Genomic DNA, 15687 nt, shown 5'->3' with positions numbered 1-15687 from the left:
GTCACAACTGGGAAGACATAAGAGAAAATACTCTGGCCACATTTCAGACTCCAGAGGAAAACACCTAATGCCATCTGGGACTTTGGTGCATGGGGGCCCAGGGAAAAGGTAGGGCATGCCCTCCTGGTTGCCGCCATCACAGAGAGCTAAAAAGCATCACCCCAGGAGCAACTTCAGCAATGGGACCACAGGTAAGACAAACTTTTCTGCTCCAAGCGACCTGTCTGCTTGACTCAGGACACAGGCCCACACGAACAGCTGAAGGCAAGTAGACAGGAAGGACTACACGCCCGAAAGCAGAACACTCTGTTCCCATAACTGACTGAAAGAAAACAGGAAAACAGGTCTGACACACAGGCCTATAGGACCATCTAGCCACTGTCAGAAATAGTAGAACAAAGTAACACCAGAGACAACCTGATGGTGAGAGGCAAGTGCAGAAAACCAAGCAACAGAAAGCAAAACTGCATGGCATCATCAGTGCCCAATTCTCCCACCAAAGCAAACACGGAATATCCAAACAGACCAGAAAAGCAAGATCTAGATTTAAAATCACATTTGGTCATGATGATGGAGGACTTTAAGAAAGACATAAAGAACTCCCTTAGAGAAGTGCAGGAAAACATAAATAAACAAGTAGAAGCCTACAGAGAGGAATCACAAAAATTCGAGGAAGAATTCCAGGAAAACACAATCAAACAGTTGAAGGAATTAAAAATGGAAATATAAACAATAAAGAAAGCACAAAGGCAGACAACCCTGGATATAGAAAACCAAAAGAAGAGACAAGGAGCCATAGATACAAGCATCAACAACAGAACACAAGAGATAGAAGAGAGAATCTCAGGAGCAGAAGATTCCATAGAAATCATCGACACAACTGTCAGAGATAATGTAAAACGGGAAATGATACTGGTCCAAAACCTACAGGAAATCCAGGAATCAATGAGAAGATCAAACCTAAGGATAATATGTGTAGAAGAGAGTGGAGACTCCCAGCTCAAAGGACCAGTAAATATCTTCAACAAAATCATAGAAGAAAACTTCCCTAACCTAACGAAAGAGATGCCCATAAACATACAAGAAGCCTACAGAACTCCACATAGATTGGACCAGAAAAGAAACTCTTCTTGTCACATAATAGTCAAAACACCAAATGCACAAAATAAAGAAAGAATATTAAAAGCAGTAAGCGAAAAAGGTCAAGTAATATATGAAGGCAGACCTATCAGAATCACACCAGACTTCTCGCCAGAAACTATGAAGGCCAGAAGATCCTGGACTGATGTCATACAGACCCTAAGAGAACACAAATGCCAGCCCAGGTTACTGTATCCAGCAAAGCTCTCAATTAACATAGATGGAGAAACCAAGGTATTCCATGACAAAACCAAATTTACACAATATCTTTCTACAAATCCAGCCCTACAAAGGATAATAAATGGTAAAGCCCAACATAAAGAAGCAAGCTACACCCTAGAAAAAGCAAGGAACTAATCGTCTTGGCAACAAAACAAAGAGAAGAAAAGCACACAAACATAACCTCACATCCAAATATGAATATAACAGGAAGCAATAATCACTATTCCTTAATATCTCTCAACATCAATGGCCTCAACTCCCCAATAAAACAACATAGATTAACAAACTGGATATGCAATGAGGACCCTGAATTCTGCTGCCTACATGAAACACACCTCAGAGACAAAGACACACACTACAGCAGGGTGAAAGGCTGGAAAACAACTTCCAAGCAAATGGTCTGATGATGCAAGCTGGAGTAGCCATTCTAATATCAAATAAAATCAATTTTCAACCAAAAGTCATCAAAAAAGATAAGGAAGGACACTTCATATTCATCAAAGGAAAAATCCACCAAGATGAACTCTCAATCCTAAATATCTATCCTCCAAGTACAAGGGAACCTACATACATAACAGAAATTTACTAAAGTACAAAGCACACATTACACCTCACACAATAATAGTAGGAGATTTCAACACCCCACTCTCCTCACGGAAACAGAAATCAAACAGAGACATAGACAGAATTAGAGAAGTCATGAACCAAATGGACTTAACAGATACTTACAGAATATTCTATCCTAAACCAAAAGGATATACCTTCTTCTCACCACCTCATGGTACTTTCTCCAAAACTGACCATATAATTGGTCATAAAACAGGCCTCAATGGATACAGAAAGATAGAAAAAATATCATGTGTCCTATCAGACCACCACGGGCTAAAGCTGGTCTTCAACATCAATAAAGAAAGAATGCCCACATACATGGAAATTGAACAATGCTCTTCTCAATGATAACCTGGTCCAGGAAGAAATAAAGAAAGAAATGAAAGACTTAGAATTTAATGAAAATTAAGGTGGCACATACCGAAACTTATGGGACACAATGAAAGCTGTGCTAAGAGGAAAACTCATACCTCTGAATGCCTGCAGAAAGAAACAGGAGAGAGCATATAACAGCAGCTTAACAGCACACGCAAAGCTCTAGAACAAAAAGAAGCAAATACACTCAGGAGGAGTAGAAGGCAGGAAATAATCAAACTCAGAGCTGAAATCAACCAAGTAGAAACAAAAAGGACTATACAAAGAATCAACAGAACCAAAGTTGGTTCTGTGAGAAAATCAACAATATTGATAAATCCTTAGACAGACAAACAAGAGGACACAGAGAGTGTGTCCAAATCAACAAAATCAGAAATGAAAAGGGAGACATAAAGACAGAATCAGAGGAAATTCAAAAAATGATCAGATCCTACTACAAAACCCTATATTCAACAAAACTTGAAAATCTGCAGGAAATGGAAAATTTCCTAGACAGATACCAGGTACCAAAGTTAATCAGGAACAGATAAACCATTTAAACAACCCCATAACTCCAAAAGAAATAGAAGCAGTCATTAAAGATCTCCCAACCAAAAAGGGCCCAAGTCCAGATGGGTTCAGTGCAGAATTCTATCAGACCTTCATAGAAGACCTCATACCAATACTATCCAAAATATTCCACAAAATTGAAACAGATGGATCACTACTGAATTCCTTCTATGAAGCCACAATTACTCTTATACCTAAACCACACAAAGACCCAACAAAGAAAGAGAACTTCAGACCAATATCCCTTATGAATATCGATGTAAAAATACTCAAAAAATTCTGGCAAACTGAATCCAAGAGCACATCAAAACTCAAGAAGGATGACCAAAATGCAAATGCTTCACTCCTTCTTTAAAAGGGAAACAAGAATACCCTTGGGAGGGAATAAGGAGGCAAAGTTTAAAACAGAGTCAGAAGGAGCTCCCATTCAGAGCCTGCCCCACATGTGGCCCATACATATACAGTCTCCAAACTAGGTAAGATGGATGAAGCAAAGTAGTGCAGGCTGACAGGAACCGGATGTAGTTCTCTCCTGAGAGACACAGTCTGAATATAGCAAATACATAGGCGAATGCCATCATTAAACCACTGAACTGAGAACGGGATCCCCACTGAAGGAATCTTAGAAAGGACTGAAAGAGCTTGAAGTGTCTTGAGACACCATATGAACAACAATGCCAACCAACCAGAGCTTTCAGGGACTAAGCCACTAACCAAAGTCTATACATGGACTGACCCTGGGCTCCAACCTCATAGGTAGCAATGAATAGCCTAGGAAGAGCACCAGTGGAAGGGGAAACCCTTGGTCCTGCCACGACTGAACCCCCAGTGAATGTGATTTTGGGTGGGAGAGCGGTAATGGGGGGACGATGGGGAGGGGCACACCCATAGAGAAGGGGAGGGGCAGGGATTATGGGGATGTTGGCCTGGAAACCAGGAAAGGGAATGACAATCGAATTGTAAATGAGAAATACCCACTTTAATAAAGATGGAAAGAAAAAAAAAGAATGTGAAAGCAAGCCTTCCAGTTTCCATCTGCGCCCTGGAGATTACCATGTGCTACAGCCTTCTACACTCCAATCCTCCCAATAGAAAGCTAGTGCCCAAGGACTGTTGAAAAACCCAAGCTCACAGTTGAGACCACCACTACTGCCGTATACATGGCCCAAGTGGGACCTGCCCAGGGCCCAATGGACTCAGGAACTGCAGCACAACCAAAGACAAGATCCTCTGGTTTCCATCAGTAACCGGTAGGTGACCCTGTGCTACAGTCCTCTGCGTTCCAATCCCTCACAGAGAAAGCTTGGCCCACAACAGTGCTGACATACTCAAGATCATAGGCTCACAGGAGTAGCAAGCACAAATCAGAGGGAGCAAGGCCAGCTAACACCAGAGATAACCAGAGGGCCAGAGGCAACCAGGAAACATAAGCAATAGAAACCAATGCTACTTGTCATTATCAAAACTCAGTTCTCATACCACAGCAAGCTCTCGGACTCCAACACCCCTGAAAAGCAAGATTCTAATCTAAAATCACATCTCATAAGGATGATAGAGGACTTTAAGAGGTACATAAATAAATCCCTTAAAGAAATATAGAAGAACACAGGTAAATAGGTGACAGAAATGAAAAAAGCCATCCAGTATCTAAAAAATGGAAATAGCAATAAAGAAATCACAAGGAGGGACCTGGAGATAGAAAACCTAGGAAAGAGATCAGGAGTCATACATGTAAGCATCACCAACAGAATTCAAGAGGTAGAAGAGAGAATCCCAGGAGCAGAAGATACCATAAAAAAAAATTAACACAACCGTCAAAGAAAATGCAAAATGAGAAAGGCTCCTAATCCAAGACATTCATTAAATTCAGGACACAATCAAAAGACCACTGCTAAGGATAATAGGTATATAAGAGAGCAAAGTTTCCCAACACAAAGGGCCAGTAAACATCAACAAAATTCTAGAAGAAAACTTTCCTAACTGAAAAAAAAAAAATAGATGCTCATAAACATACAAGAAGCCTACAAAACACCAGATAGGAACAGAAAAGAAATTCCTCCTGTTACATAATAACCAAAACACCAAATGCACTGAAAAGAGAAAGAATATTTAAAGTGGCAATAGGAAAAAGTCAAGTGACATATGACGGCAGACCTATCAGAATTACACCAGAATTCTTAACAGGGGGCTCTAAAGGCCAGAGGACCTTGGGCAAATATCATATAGACATTAAAAGTACAAAAGTGCCAGTCCAGGCTACTATACCCAGCAAAATTCTCAATTACCATTCAATTACTATGGATGAAGAAACAAACATATTCCATGACAAAACCAAATTTAAACAATGTCTTTCCACCTATCCAGCCCTATAAAGGATAATAGGTAGAAAACTTGAACAAAAGGAGGGAAACTAAACACAAGAAAGAAATTGATCTTCTTAGAACAAACACAAAGTAAGAGAGCCACGCAACCATAATTCCATATCTAACAACAAAAATAACAGGAAGCCACAATCATTGCTCCTTAAAGTCTCACAACATCAGTGAACAAAATTCCCCCAATAAAATGACATAGACTAACAGATGGGAAACATAAACAGGACTGGGAAACATAGTAACAATCATTTATTCTCTTATCTGCCTAAGTAGCAAAGAAAAGCTTTATGTTTGGTGGCAAAGATTCATAGCAACTAAAGTGCTGAGAATAAATGATTGTTACTATGCTGTGGATGCCTGATGGTCATATAATAACCTAAAATATGCAAACTTTTAGTGGTTCAAGTAGTTTTGTAAAGAGTTAACAGATGAACACTGGTGCCTGAGGGAGAGAATGAAGTGTTAGGAAATGGCTACATTCCTCTGACTGTGACATGGACATCAAACATCCGGAAGTAGACGGGACTATAGTAATTTGTGACCTCATGAAAATTAGTCACTGTATACAAATTAGGGAAAAGGTGTACCTACAACTACTGTAATGTTGATGGGGCAGTTAACATATCCTGAGGGGTCACTAGGCCCTACCTAGAATTGAACAGCTTCTTTCCACCTGCAGACAATCTCTGCATAGCTTTGGGGAGATCTGATGGACTATATAGGTGCTGGGAAGTTAACCAAAGACAAGATTCTAGTGAAGCAGCTTTTCTCAGTCCGTACCCACGTTGTGGGATTTTTCAGAGATGCAGATTCAACCACATCCCTGTAAGTATTCCCTTACTTAGGCCCCTTAAAGTTTAATTAATGCATAATGTTATAGCAATAGACACATTCTCTGCTGTCATGTAGTATTTACAATATTCCAATGTTGGCTATAAGCGAACTGTGCAGGGTATTTAGAATAGTACTTCTCAAAAAGGTTAACCTTCCTTGTTTCAAAGATATATGTTAACTGTACAACATGTGTTTTCTTCATGGGAGTGAGGAGAAAAGGTGAGTACGTTACTAATTTCTAATGTGTAGAAACTAGAGATACGTCCACATAGCTTCCAATCCACAGGAAAGCTTCGGAGCAAGGGATGGCCTGTCTCAAAAACGCAGTGCTGCTGACAACTGAGAACTGTTGCTCAGATGAAAACCCTGGAGTCTGTGGGTCTAATTTGTCACAACTCCTAAATCATGCAGTTACCACTTTCAGGATGCAAGGCACCATGATCTGCCTGACTTGAGTCAACTAGATTAAACTTCCAATGCTCAGCTAAGACAGACAACACTAGCAGAAGTGTATCTTATAGAGCTTTGAGAATTTGGTTTCACCCTAATAAATTTGTAAATAAAAATATGAGCTACAGGAGCTTCTTATCTTTATATTCTTAATAATATTTTGATAATATTTTAAGAAAAAGAATTAATGGGAATTATGGGTTTTATTTTAGGAAATATAAAAGAAAAGTAGCTTATTTAGACCTTATATTTTTATCCATTAATTAATTGTAGGTGTGTGTGTGTGTGTGTGTTCAACAAATGTCAAATAAACTCAGGGAAGAGTACCATGTCTTTGAAAAGTGAAAGGCACTATACATTCTGAAAATATTATTTTACTTAATTAATATTACATTTAATCTACTTTTTAGTTAAGTTGTACATTACACATTCTGTGATATATTTAATTATTTGTCTACTAGAATGTAGGTATTATTTCCTGTGCATAAATATTCTTACAATTCTCTATTTAATTTTGGACATTTCAATTTATATTTATAAAAGTCTCTGTAAAATTTAGTTTTCCTGAAGGCTTGCAATTTATTTCTTCTTTTTATTTTCATGGACGGTGTATAGTGTGCACATTTATGGGTGTTTCTTTTTGTATATGTACGGCATGGAGAATGAAAGTTTTGTTTTATAGAAAATTGTTCTCCTTAGATCATAGGGGCGAGGTTTCTTAATGAAATGCAAAGACGCAAAGACAGATGACCATTCTGACGACTACTGCTAGCAAGCTTGTGCTGTGGACTCCAGGTCCTCACTTGTAGATGTACAATTATAGGGAAACTGAAATATCACAGAGTCCAGAAATCCAAATTCCAACCTTTACGCTTTCTTGACGAGTATTTGAACCAGCAAGACATTCCCCCAGTCCAAGATACACATTTCGATATAAAGAAACAGTTCATAGTAGTATCATTGAAGTATAAATTTCCTTTTTATAGTGGCAGTTGATGTTTCCTCCCTCTTGAAATGACAAATGATTGATATGTTTTAGGTTTATATCTGTCAAAGCACATTGTTAGTGAAGCTAGGACATATCATTGTCACAAATTGGGTGTGGTCACAGCAGAGGTCCTAGAACCCCTCCTCTCATGCTATTTAATGAAAATTGTTGACTACATTTCCATAGTAGAAGATGATTTTTCCCCTCACCCCGACTCAGATATAGGATGCTGTGTAACAGAGGGCACAGCTGCTAGGCCAGATTTCACTAGACAGCATGACTCTTGTGACTTCACATGAATAGTTTGTCTCTGTGATTTCATTCCTTATAGCAGGGGCACTTCTGCTGCTGCTTCTGTCAAACTTGCTCATGTGGGAGAATGTGGCCAGTGTACCGAGATGTATCATGGAAAATGGAGGTTGCCAGAAGGTCCTCAACTACCTTTTTAACATGACAAGCACCATATCTGAGAGCTTCAACACCCTCTCTTCAGAAACATTAAATGACTTTGTAAGTACCTCATTAAGATCTGGCTTCTCCACAAAAAGTTTCCTATGTCAATACAGTAACTGGGTGTACTACAGGTTAAATGGCAAGACATCATGAACCAAAATCTAAATAATATACATTCACAGGCTCAGGAAAGCATGAACCAGTAGAATGTGAGGAGAGAAGTTGGTTTTATAAACTCACTAATTTTTTTTAAAAAATGAAAGTATTTTTAAAATACTTTGAATGCAATTTTTAGAGATTTTCTCTAATATGTTTTTTATTAATTAGTTATTTTATTTATTTACATTTGAAATGTTGTCCTTCTTCCTGGTCTCTCCTCCACAAACTCACCATCCCATCTTCTCTCCCCTTTTCCTCTAAGAGGGTGCTCCCTCACCCATCCAACCACTCTTGCCTCACCCCTCCAGCATCTCCCTACTCTGGGGCAACAAGCCTCCACAAAACCAAGGGCTTCCCCTCACACTGATGCCAGATAAAGCAACCCTTTGTTAAATATGTAGCTACAGCCATGGACCTAACCATGTAACCTCTTTAGTTGGTGGTTTATTCTATGAGAGGTCTGGGGGAGGGCAGTCCTGCTAGTTGATAGATACTGTTGTTCTTCCCATGAGGTTACAATCCCCTTCAGCTCTTTCATTCCTTCCCCTAACTCTACCATTGTGTTCCCCAAGTCTCAGTTTGATGGTTGGCTGTGAGTATTTGCATCTGTCAGTCAGATGCTGGCAAACCCTCTCAGGGGGCAAACATACTAGGCTCCTGTCTGCGAGCACTTCTTGGCATCAGCAATAGTGTCAGGGTTTGGTGTCTGCAAATGAAATGAATCCCAAGTAGAGATGGTCTCTGAATGGCCTTTCCTTTAGTCTCTCCTTGTCCCTGCATTTCCTTTAGACATGAACAATTCTGGGTTAAAAATTTTGAGATGGGTGGGTAGCCCTATTCCTCAACTACTGGCCATGCTTATCTACTGGAGTTGGTCTCTTCAAGTTCTATCTAACCTTCTGTTGGATATTTCATCCTCACTAGTTACTGGGACTCTCTTGTTTCCCTGGCATGTGGGAATTTCTAGTGGTAGCCCCCCCACACCCCGTTCTCCACCCCCACTGCTACTTATTTCTATTCATTCTCCTGAACCTCTGAACTTCTCTCCTGTCTCTTCCCATACGTGATCCTGTGCCCCCTTCCCCCTCCCTTAACTTTCTACTCTTGATAGAATGTCCTAAAAGAAATGAATGAAAAGACCTCTAAGGTCCTGTTCATGGGTGCTGGGGTTGGTATCCACAGCATTCTTCACTTAGATCACTGCAGATAGCCAATAAAGGAGAATCAAGTTGGATGAATCCCTTATATTGAAAAAAATTAGTATGGCTGAAACAATTTCAAAACCCCCAAATCTAGAGACCACTGTTCAAAGAATTTGAGGAGATGAGTTTACCACTACAAGAACTGAGTTATAAATATAAACAGGCTTTCTCTCCCTGATAAATGTACTTTGAAGGCTGGATCTTATCCACTTTATCTCAATCCAGGAGGCAGATGAGAGCTGCAGTATCAAAGAGAATCAGCACAAGGCACCATGGGTGCAGTAAATATGTATTAATATTGTCTTCTGTAGTTGCTGTTTTGTTTTTTTATTCTCCATTCCTGGTTGGCAACCTTTAATCTTCCTAGGTAAGGGCTCTACCACTGAGCTAAATCCCCAGCCCTGGCAACCTTTAATCTTAAGACCCCTAACAACTCATGAAAGACTAACAATTTAGCTGATTATTAAATTTAAATAATGAATGTGGTAAGTAATATATAGGAACATACAATATTTAGATATGAATATGTAAATATTTAATTATGTTTTACAATTTAAATTTTTCATTGTGGAGTATTTCCTAAGAAATACTTTGATACTATTGGAATCAACATGATTACATTATTAAATCGTCATGAATTTGATATATTCAAGGTATATAGAGCCAATGCTAATAGAAAGTAAAAATATAATTGTATAACATGTAATTAAAGTAAGTATATCAGTTTGCTCCAACAGAAATCATAAGTTTAAAGGCATATATGTACTAGATATTAGACTCTAATCCTATAAAAAGATAATCATTAAGATAGTATTTTGTAAATTTGATGTTTTAGTGCTTCCTTTGTAAGTAGTAATTTTTAATAGAGAAATAAGAACAGTAAAGTTGTAAAGAGATGAAAAGTTAAGTGGTCAGACAAGAAAATTTATACCTCCAATGACAAGAAGTAAATAGATAAAGGGTTCCTTTTTAATTTATTAATTTAGAGATTTAATATACTCTTGACATCTTAACTCATGGACAGGAGAATTTTGACAATTTCCCTATCAATACAAGAAAAGGTAAAACCAATTAATCACCTCAAGTAGATGGAGAACCAGTATTCTTCAATGAGAAGCCCCTTGATATGTTACACAATCAGAAGTCATTATCTACAAACGCATAGACATATGAGCAACACTAAATGGACTTAGGCTATATTTACATATAGATATTTATATTTGTTTGTGTGTAGTGTATGCCTCAGGAGTGCTCAAGTTCTCCATCCCTTATCACATACATCAATTTCATTTATTCAAGGTATATCTTGGTAAATTCTTCAAGAAAATAAATTAATGAGAATTGTGAGATTTATTTTATGAAATGTGAAAAAATAATAACTTATTGAGACCTTGAATATCTGTCCATTAATTAATTGTAGGTGTGTGTGTGTGTGTGTGTGTGTGTGTGTTCATCATATGTCAAATAAACTTAAGGAAAAACACCTTGTCTTTGAAAAATGAAATCATAAAGTTAAGAGAGAGTATGAATCTACGAGGACTTTCAGAGAGCAGAGTGTAGGATGATCATTAGATAAATACAGTACTCATAGGTGAAATTCTACCAAAAAAAACTAAGAAAATAAACATTTTAAGCACCTATAGAAAATGCATTAATAATTAACTGTCTGCTCACAAGTTCAGTTACTCAATTATAAAACACCAATTGATTTTGTCTTTATTTCCAGTATACAGAGTTTGATCCACACCAGACATTCCAGAACAGGCCTGCCATGACCTGTCACACTTCATCCCGCTCTATCCCTAACAACAAAAGGAAAGCTGAAAGAATGGAGGTAAGTCCTGATGACAGATAATATGTAGACACAACAAACCATCAGGAATGTGCAGAAAGAAAAGCAACACAAGAAAGTCATACCATATAACTAATAAAGTACATAAAAGAGAAACTTTAAGGCATAGCCATGAATTAGTCATGAATCATTCTCTATTTTAATAACAGTTTTACCATTATGATTGAACATTTTATTATAGAAGAGACTTTTAATTGATTTGAATGTTCACAGTTAAGTTTATTCTCACATGCAGGCATTTTTTTAAAGGAACTAGAGTTTCAATTTTTACTATTACTAAAGCACTTCCTTGGGAAGCTTTATATGCTACTAACGATGGCATCAACTCTTCTTGACTTGCAAGATGTTTCTTGTACTTCTGCTCTTCCGCCTACTTCTCTACTCTTACCTGACACCATTCTCTAGGGTCTTTACATGCAGGTCCAGTAAAATACAATTCATATTTCATGGGGTATAGATATGGATTAAGCAGGCAGTTCTAATGTGTGTGTGTATATATATATATATATATATATATACATATATATATATATACTATATAGATTTAAGAGTGAGTAGGGATCTAGGAGGAATATATATATATATATATATATGTATATATATGTGTGTATATGTGTGTATATATGTATATATAGGCTTCTCATCTGATAACCAGCTCATAAACAATATCTGCATGATTTAAAGTAATTATCATAATATATGTACACATGGCATCCATATCATCTATTCTTCCCAATGATTTACTAGACCAGCATTCTGTATATCTGCTAGGCACATAATTTTAAAACATAAGAAAAGGTGAAGAAAGAGAAAGTGCATACTTGGAGCTTCTCCACTAGACACTTCTCAAACCACTGATTCAGTGTTGCTTCAATCAACCATCAAAACTTCACAAGCCATGAATACTAAACTAGTTATCACATGTATTTCAACCTCCACTTGTACCCTTATATTAATATGATGCACGATCATTTTTGCTTAGCCTGCAGCGCTTCTGAACGTGATAATCAGAATGTTGGCTTCCTGGAAAAACCTTCTGTACCATGTAGAAAACAACATGGCTAATCTTGATGGAACTCCTTATGCTATCATATCAAAAGTTAAATTGATTGATAGACAAATCAAAAAGCTCACGAAAAATCTGCAGGACATTAAGACTATACTCAGCCAGGTAAGGCATCTCTTTTAAGCCTTAAAGTTTTGATCCTTATGAAAACTATAACCTATAATGAAAACTAAACTTGGGACTAATTCTCTGCTGCCACAGTAAAATTTCACTAGGTAATCTGGTAGTCTAGGGACTGAAAGGTTTGTGGCAGCTCACAAATAGTTTCCTCAGTACACCAAAACACAGAGCTCTCCTGATATATTAATGATTCCTAGAAATAGCATGGACAATGCATTTCCTGGGCAGAGTCAAAGCATCCCAACTATTTCAGCACAATCATCCTTAAATTGAAAAAATTTGAACCTGCCAGGTATAATCCTCATCAGTTCTGTAACTTTGTGTCTGTAATTTATGGAAAAAAAATAGTTGAAAGAGAAGAAAGAAAAATTGTCTATTAAAGAGACTAATGAACAACAAATGGCACATCAGGGATGACACTGAGAACATGGACGTTTCCTCATAAGAGAAATGATTATAGATTCTTCATTGTTCCTTGGTCAAAATCTTGTCCATAGTCAAGTAGCATTTCTGTCTACTCCTAAAATGATATATTTCATCTTGGATCAACTATATTACAAAAATATGTGCATGGTTCTTCTGTCTAGTTTTTACATAACTAACAGATTGGTAGTACCCTGGTCCACACATATGAAACACATGTTCTTCCTTAAGGCATACATTCATAACATTTTTCAAAATATCATTTAAAATTCTCAATTAATGAAGCTCAATAAATATTAATAATGTAAATAATAACTGGCTGACTTTCATTTGGTGAATAGGTTCATCCTGAACTTAAGGAGAAGGAGAACTACCCTGTCTGGTCAGGAGAGCCATATGTACAGAAATCAAAAAGAAGAACTCAACTATTTGGTTTGCATAGTTTATTCTTCTGCTTATACAGTGACGCAGAGAAGGTTTCTGATTATGTCAATATCCTGAGAAACAAAATTGTGCCTAATGAATAAAAAGCTCTCATCCTTCTTATCTATTTTTGGGGCAGTCCATACGGATCCAATCCTTAAAGATTCCTTAAGTTTTACTGTACTTAAATGTGTGAATAAATGTAAAGGATAACTTCTTTATTTTTATTTTTTTTATTAACTTGAGTATTTATTATATACATTTCGAGTGTTATTCCCTTTCCCGGTTTCCAGGCAAACATCCCCCTCCCCCCTCCCCTTCCTTATGGGTGTTCCCCTCCCAACCCTCCCCCCATTGCCGCCCTCCCCCCATAGACTAGTTCACTAGGGTTCAGTCTTAGCAGGACCCAGGGCTTCCCCTTCCACTGGTGCTCTTACTAGGATATTCATTGCTACCTATGGGGTCAGAGTCCAGGGTCAGTCCATGTATAGTCTTTAGGTAGTGGCTTAGTCCCTGGAAGCTCTGGTTGCTTGACATTGTTGTACTTTTGGGGTCTCGAGCCCCTTCAAGCTCTTCCAGTTCTTTATCTGATTCCTTCAACGGGGGACCTATTCTCAGTTCAGTGGTTTGCTGCTGGCATTCGCCTCTGAACTTGCTGTATTCGGGCTGTGTCTCTCAGGAGAGATCTACATCCGGCTCCTGTCGGTCTGCACTTCTTTGCTTCATCCATCTTGTCTAATTGGGTGGCTGTATATGTATGGGCCACATGTGGGGCAGGCTCTGAATGGGTGTTCCTTCAGTCTCTGTTTTAATCTTTGCCTCTCCCTTCCCTGCCAAGGGTATTCTTTTTCCTCATTTAAAGAAGGAGTGAAGCATTCACATTTTGATCATCCGTCTTGAGTTTCGTTTGTTCTAGGGATCTGGAGTAATTCAAGCATTTGGGCTAATAGCCACTTATCAATGAGTGTATATCATGTATGTCTTTCTGTGATTGGGTTAGCTCACTCAGGATGATATTTTCCAGTTCCAAACATTTGCCTACGAATTTCATAAACTCGTTGTTTTTGATAGCTGAGTAATATTCCATTGTGTAGATGTACCACATTTTCTGTATCCATTCCTCTGTTGAAGGGCATCTGGGTTCTTTCCATTTTCTGGCTATTATAAATAAGGCTGCGATGAACATAGTGGAGCACGTGTCTCTTTTATATGTTGAGGCATCTTTTGGGTATATGCCCAAGAGAGGTATAGCTGGATCCTCAGGCAGTTCAATGTCCAATTTTCTGAGGAACCTCCAGACTGATTTCCAGAATGGTTTTACCACTCTGCAATCCCACCAACAATGGAGGAGTGTTCCTCTTTCTCCACATCCTCGCCAGCATGTGCTGTCACCTGAGTTTTTGATCTTAGCCATTCTCACTGGTGTGAGGTGAAATCTCAGGGTTGTTTTGATTTGCATTTCCCTTATGACTAAAGATGTTGAACATTTCTTTAGGTGTCTCTCAGCCATTCGGCATTCCTCAGCTGTGAATTCTTTGTTTAGCTCTGAACCCCATTTTTTAATAGGGTTATTTGTTTCCCTGCGGTCTAACTTCTTGAGTTCTTTGTATATTTTGGATATAAGGCCTCTATCTGTTGTAGGATTGGTAAAGATCTTTTCCCAATCTGTTGGTTGCCGTTTTGTCCTAACCACAGTGTCCTTTGCCTTACAGAAGCTTTGCAGTTTTATGAGATCCCATTTGTCGATTCTTGATCTTAGAGCATAAGCCATTGGTGTTTGGTTCAGGAAATTTTTTCCAGTGCCCATGTGTTCCAGATGCTTCCCTAGTTTTTCTTCTATTAGTTTGAGTGTGTCTGGTTTGATGTGGAGGTCCTTGATCCACTTGGACTTAAGCTATGTACAGGGTGATAAGCATGGATCGATCTGCATTCTTCTACATGTTGCCCTCCAGTTGAACCAGCACCATTTGCTGAAAATGCTATCTTTTTTCCATTGGATGGTTTTGGCTCCTTTTCAAAAATCAAGTGACCATAGGTGTGTGGGTTCATTTCTGGGTCTTCAATTCTCTTCCATTGGTCTATCTCTCTGTATCTGTACCAATACCATGCAGTTTTAATCACTACTGCTGTGTAATACTGCTTGAGTTCAGGGATAGTGATTCCCCCTGAAGTCCTTTTATTGTTGAGGATAGCTTTAGCTATCCAGGGTTTTTTGTTATTCCAGATGAATTTGCAAATTTTTCTGTCTAACTCTTTGAAGAATTGGATTGGTATTTTGATGGGGATTGCATTGAATCTGTAGATTGCTTTTGGTAAAATGGCCATTTTTACTATATTAATACTGCCAATCCATGAGCATGGGAGATCTTTCCATCTTCTGAGGTCTTCTTCAATTTCTTTCCTCAGTGTCTTGAAGTTCTTATTGTACAGATCTTTTACTTGCTTGG

General features: G+C 38.1%; 1 protein-coding gene across 1 annotated transcript; it reads left to right on the top strand.

The window, feature by feature from the left end:
• Positions 1-6015: 6015 nt before the first annotated feature.
• On the top strand, positions 6016-13454 carry Prl5a1 (prolactin family 5, subfamily A, member 1). The gene is made up of 5 exons (NM_138527.2): positions 6016-6095; positions 7874-8052; positions 11083-11190; positions 12191-12379; positions 13159-13454. Exons 1-5 carry the CDS (start codon positions 6074-6076, stop codon positions 13342-13344), a joined length of 684 nt encoding a protein of 227 aa, NP_612536.2. The 5' UTR covers positions 6016-6073; the 3' UTR covers positions 13345-13454.
• The last annotated feature ends 2233 nt before the right edge of the window (positions 13455-15687 follow it).

This window comes from Rattus norvegicus, chromosome 17 (genome assembly GCF_036323735.1).
Source record: "Rattus norvegicus strain BN/NHsdMcwi chromosome 17, GRCr8, whole genome shotgun sequence".
In the NCBI taxonomy this organism is placed as follows: Eukaryota; Metazoa; Chordata; class Mammalia; order Rodentia; family Muridae; genus Rattus; species Rattus norvegicus.
This window is presented reverse-complemented; position numbering and strand designations above follow the sequence as displayed.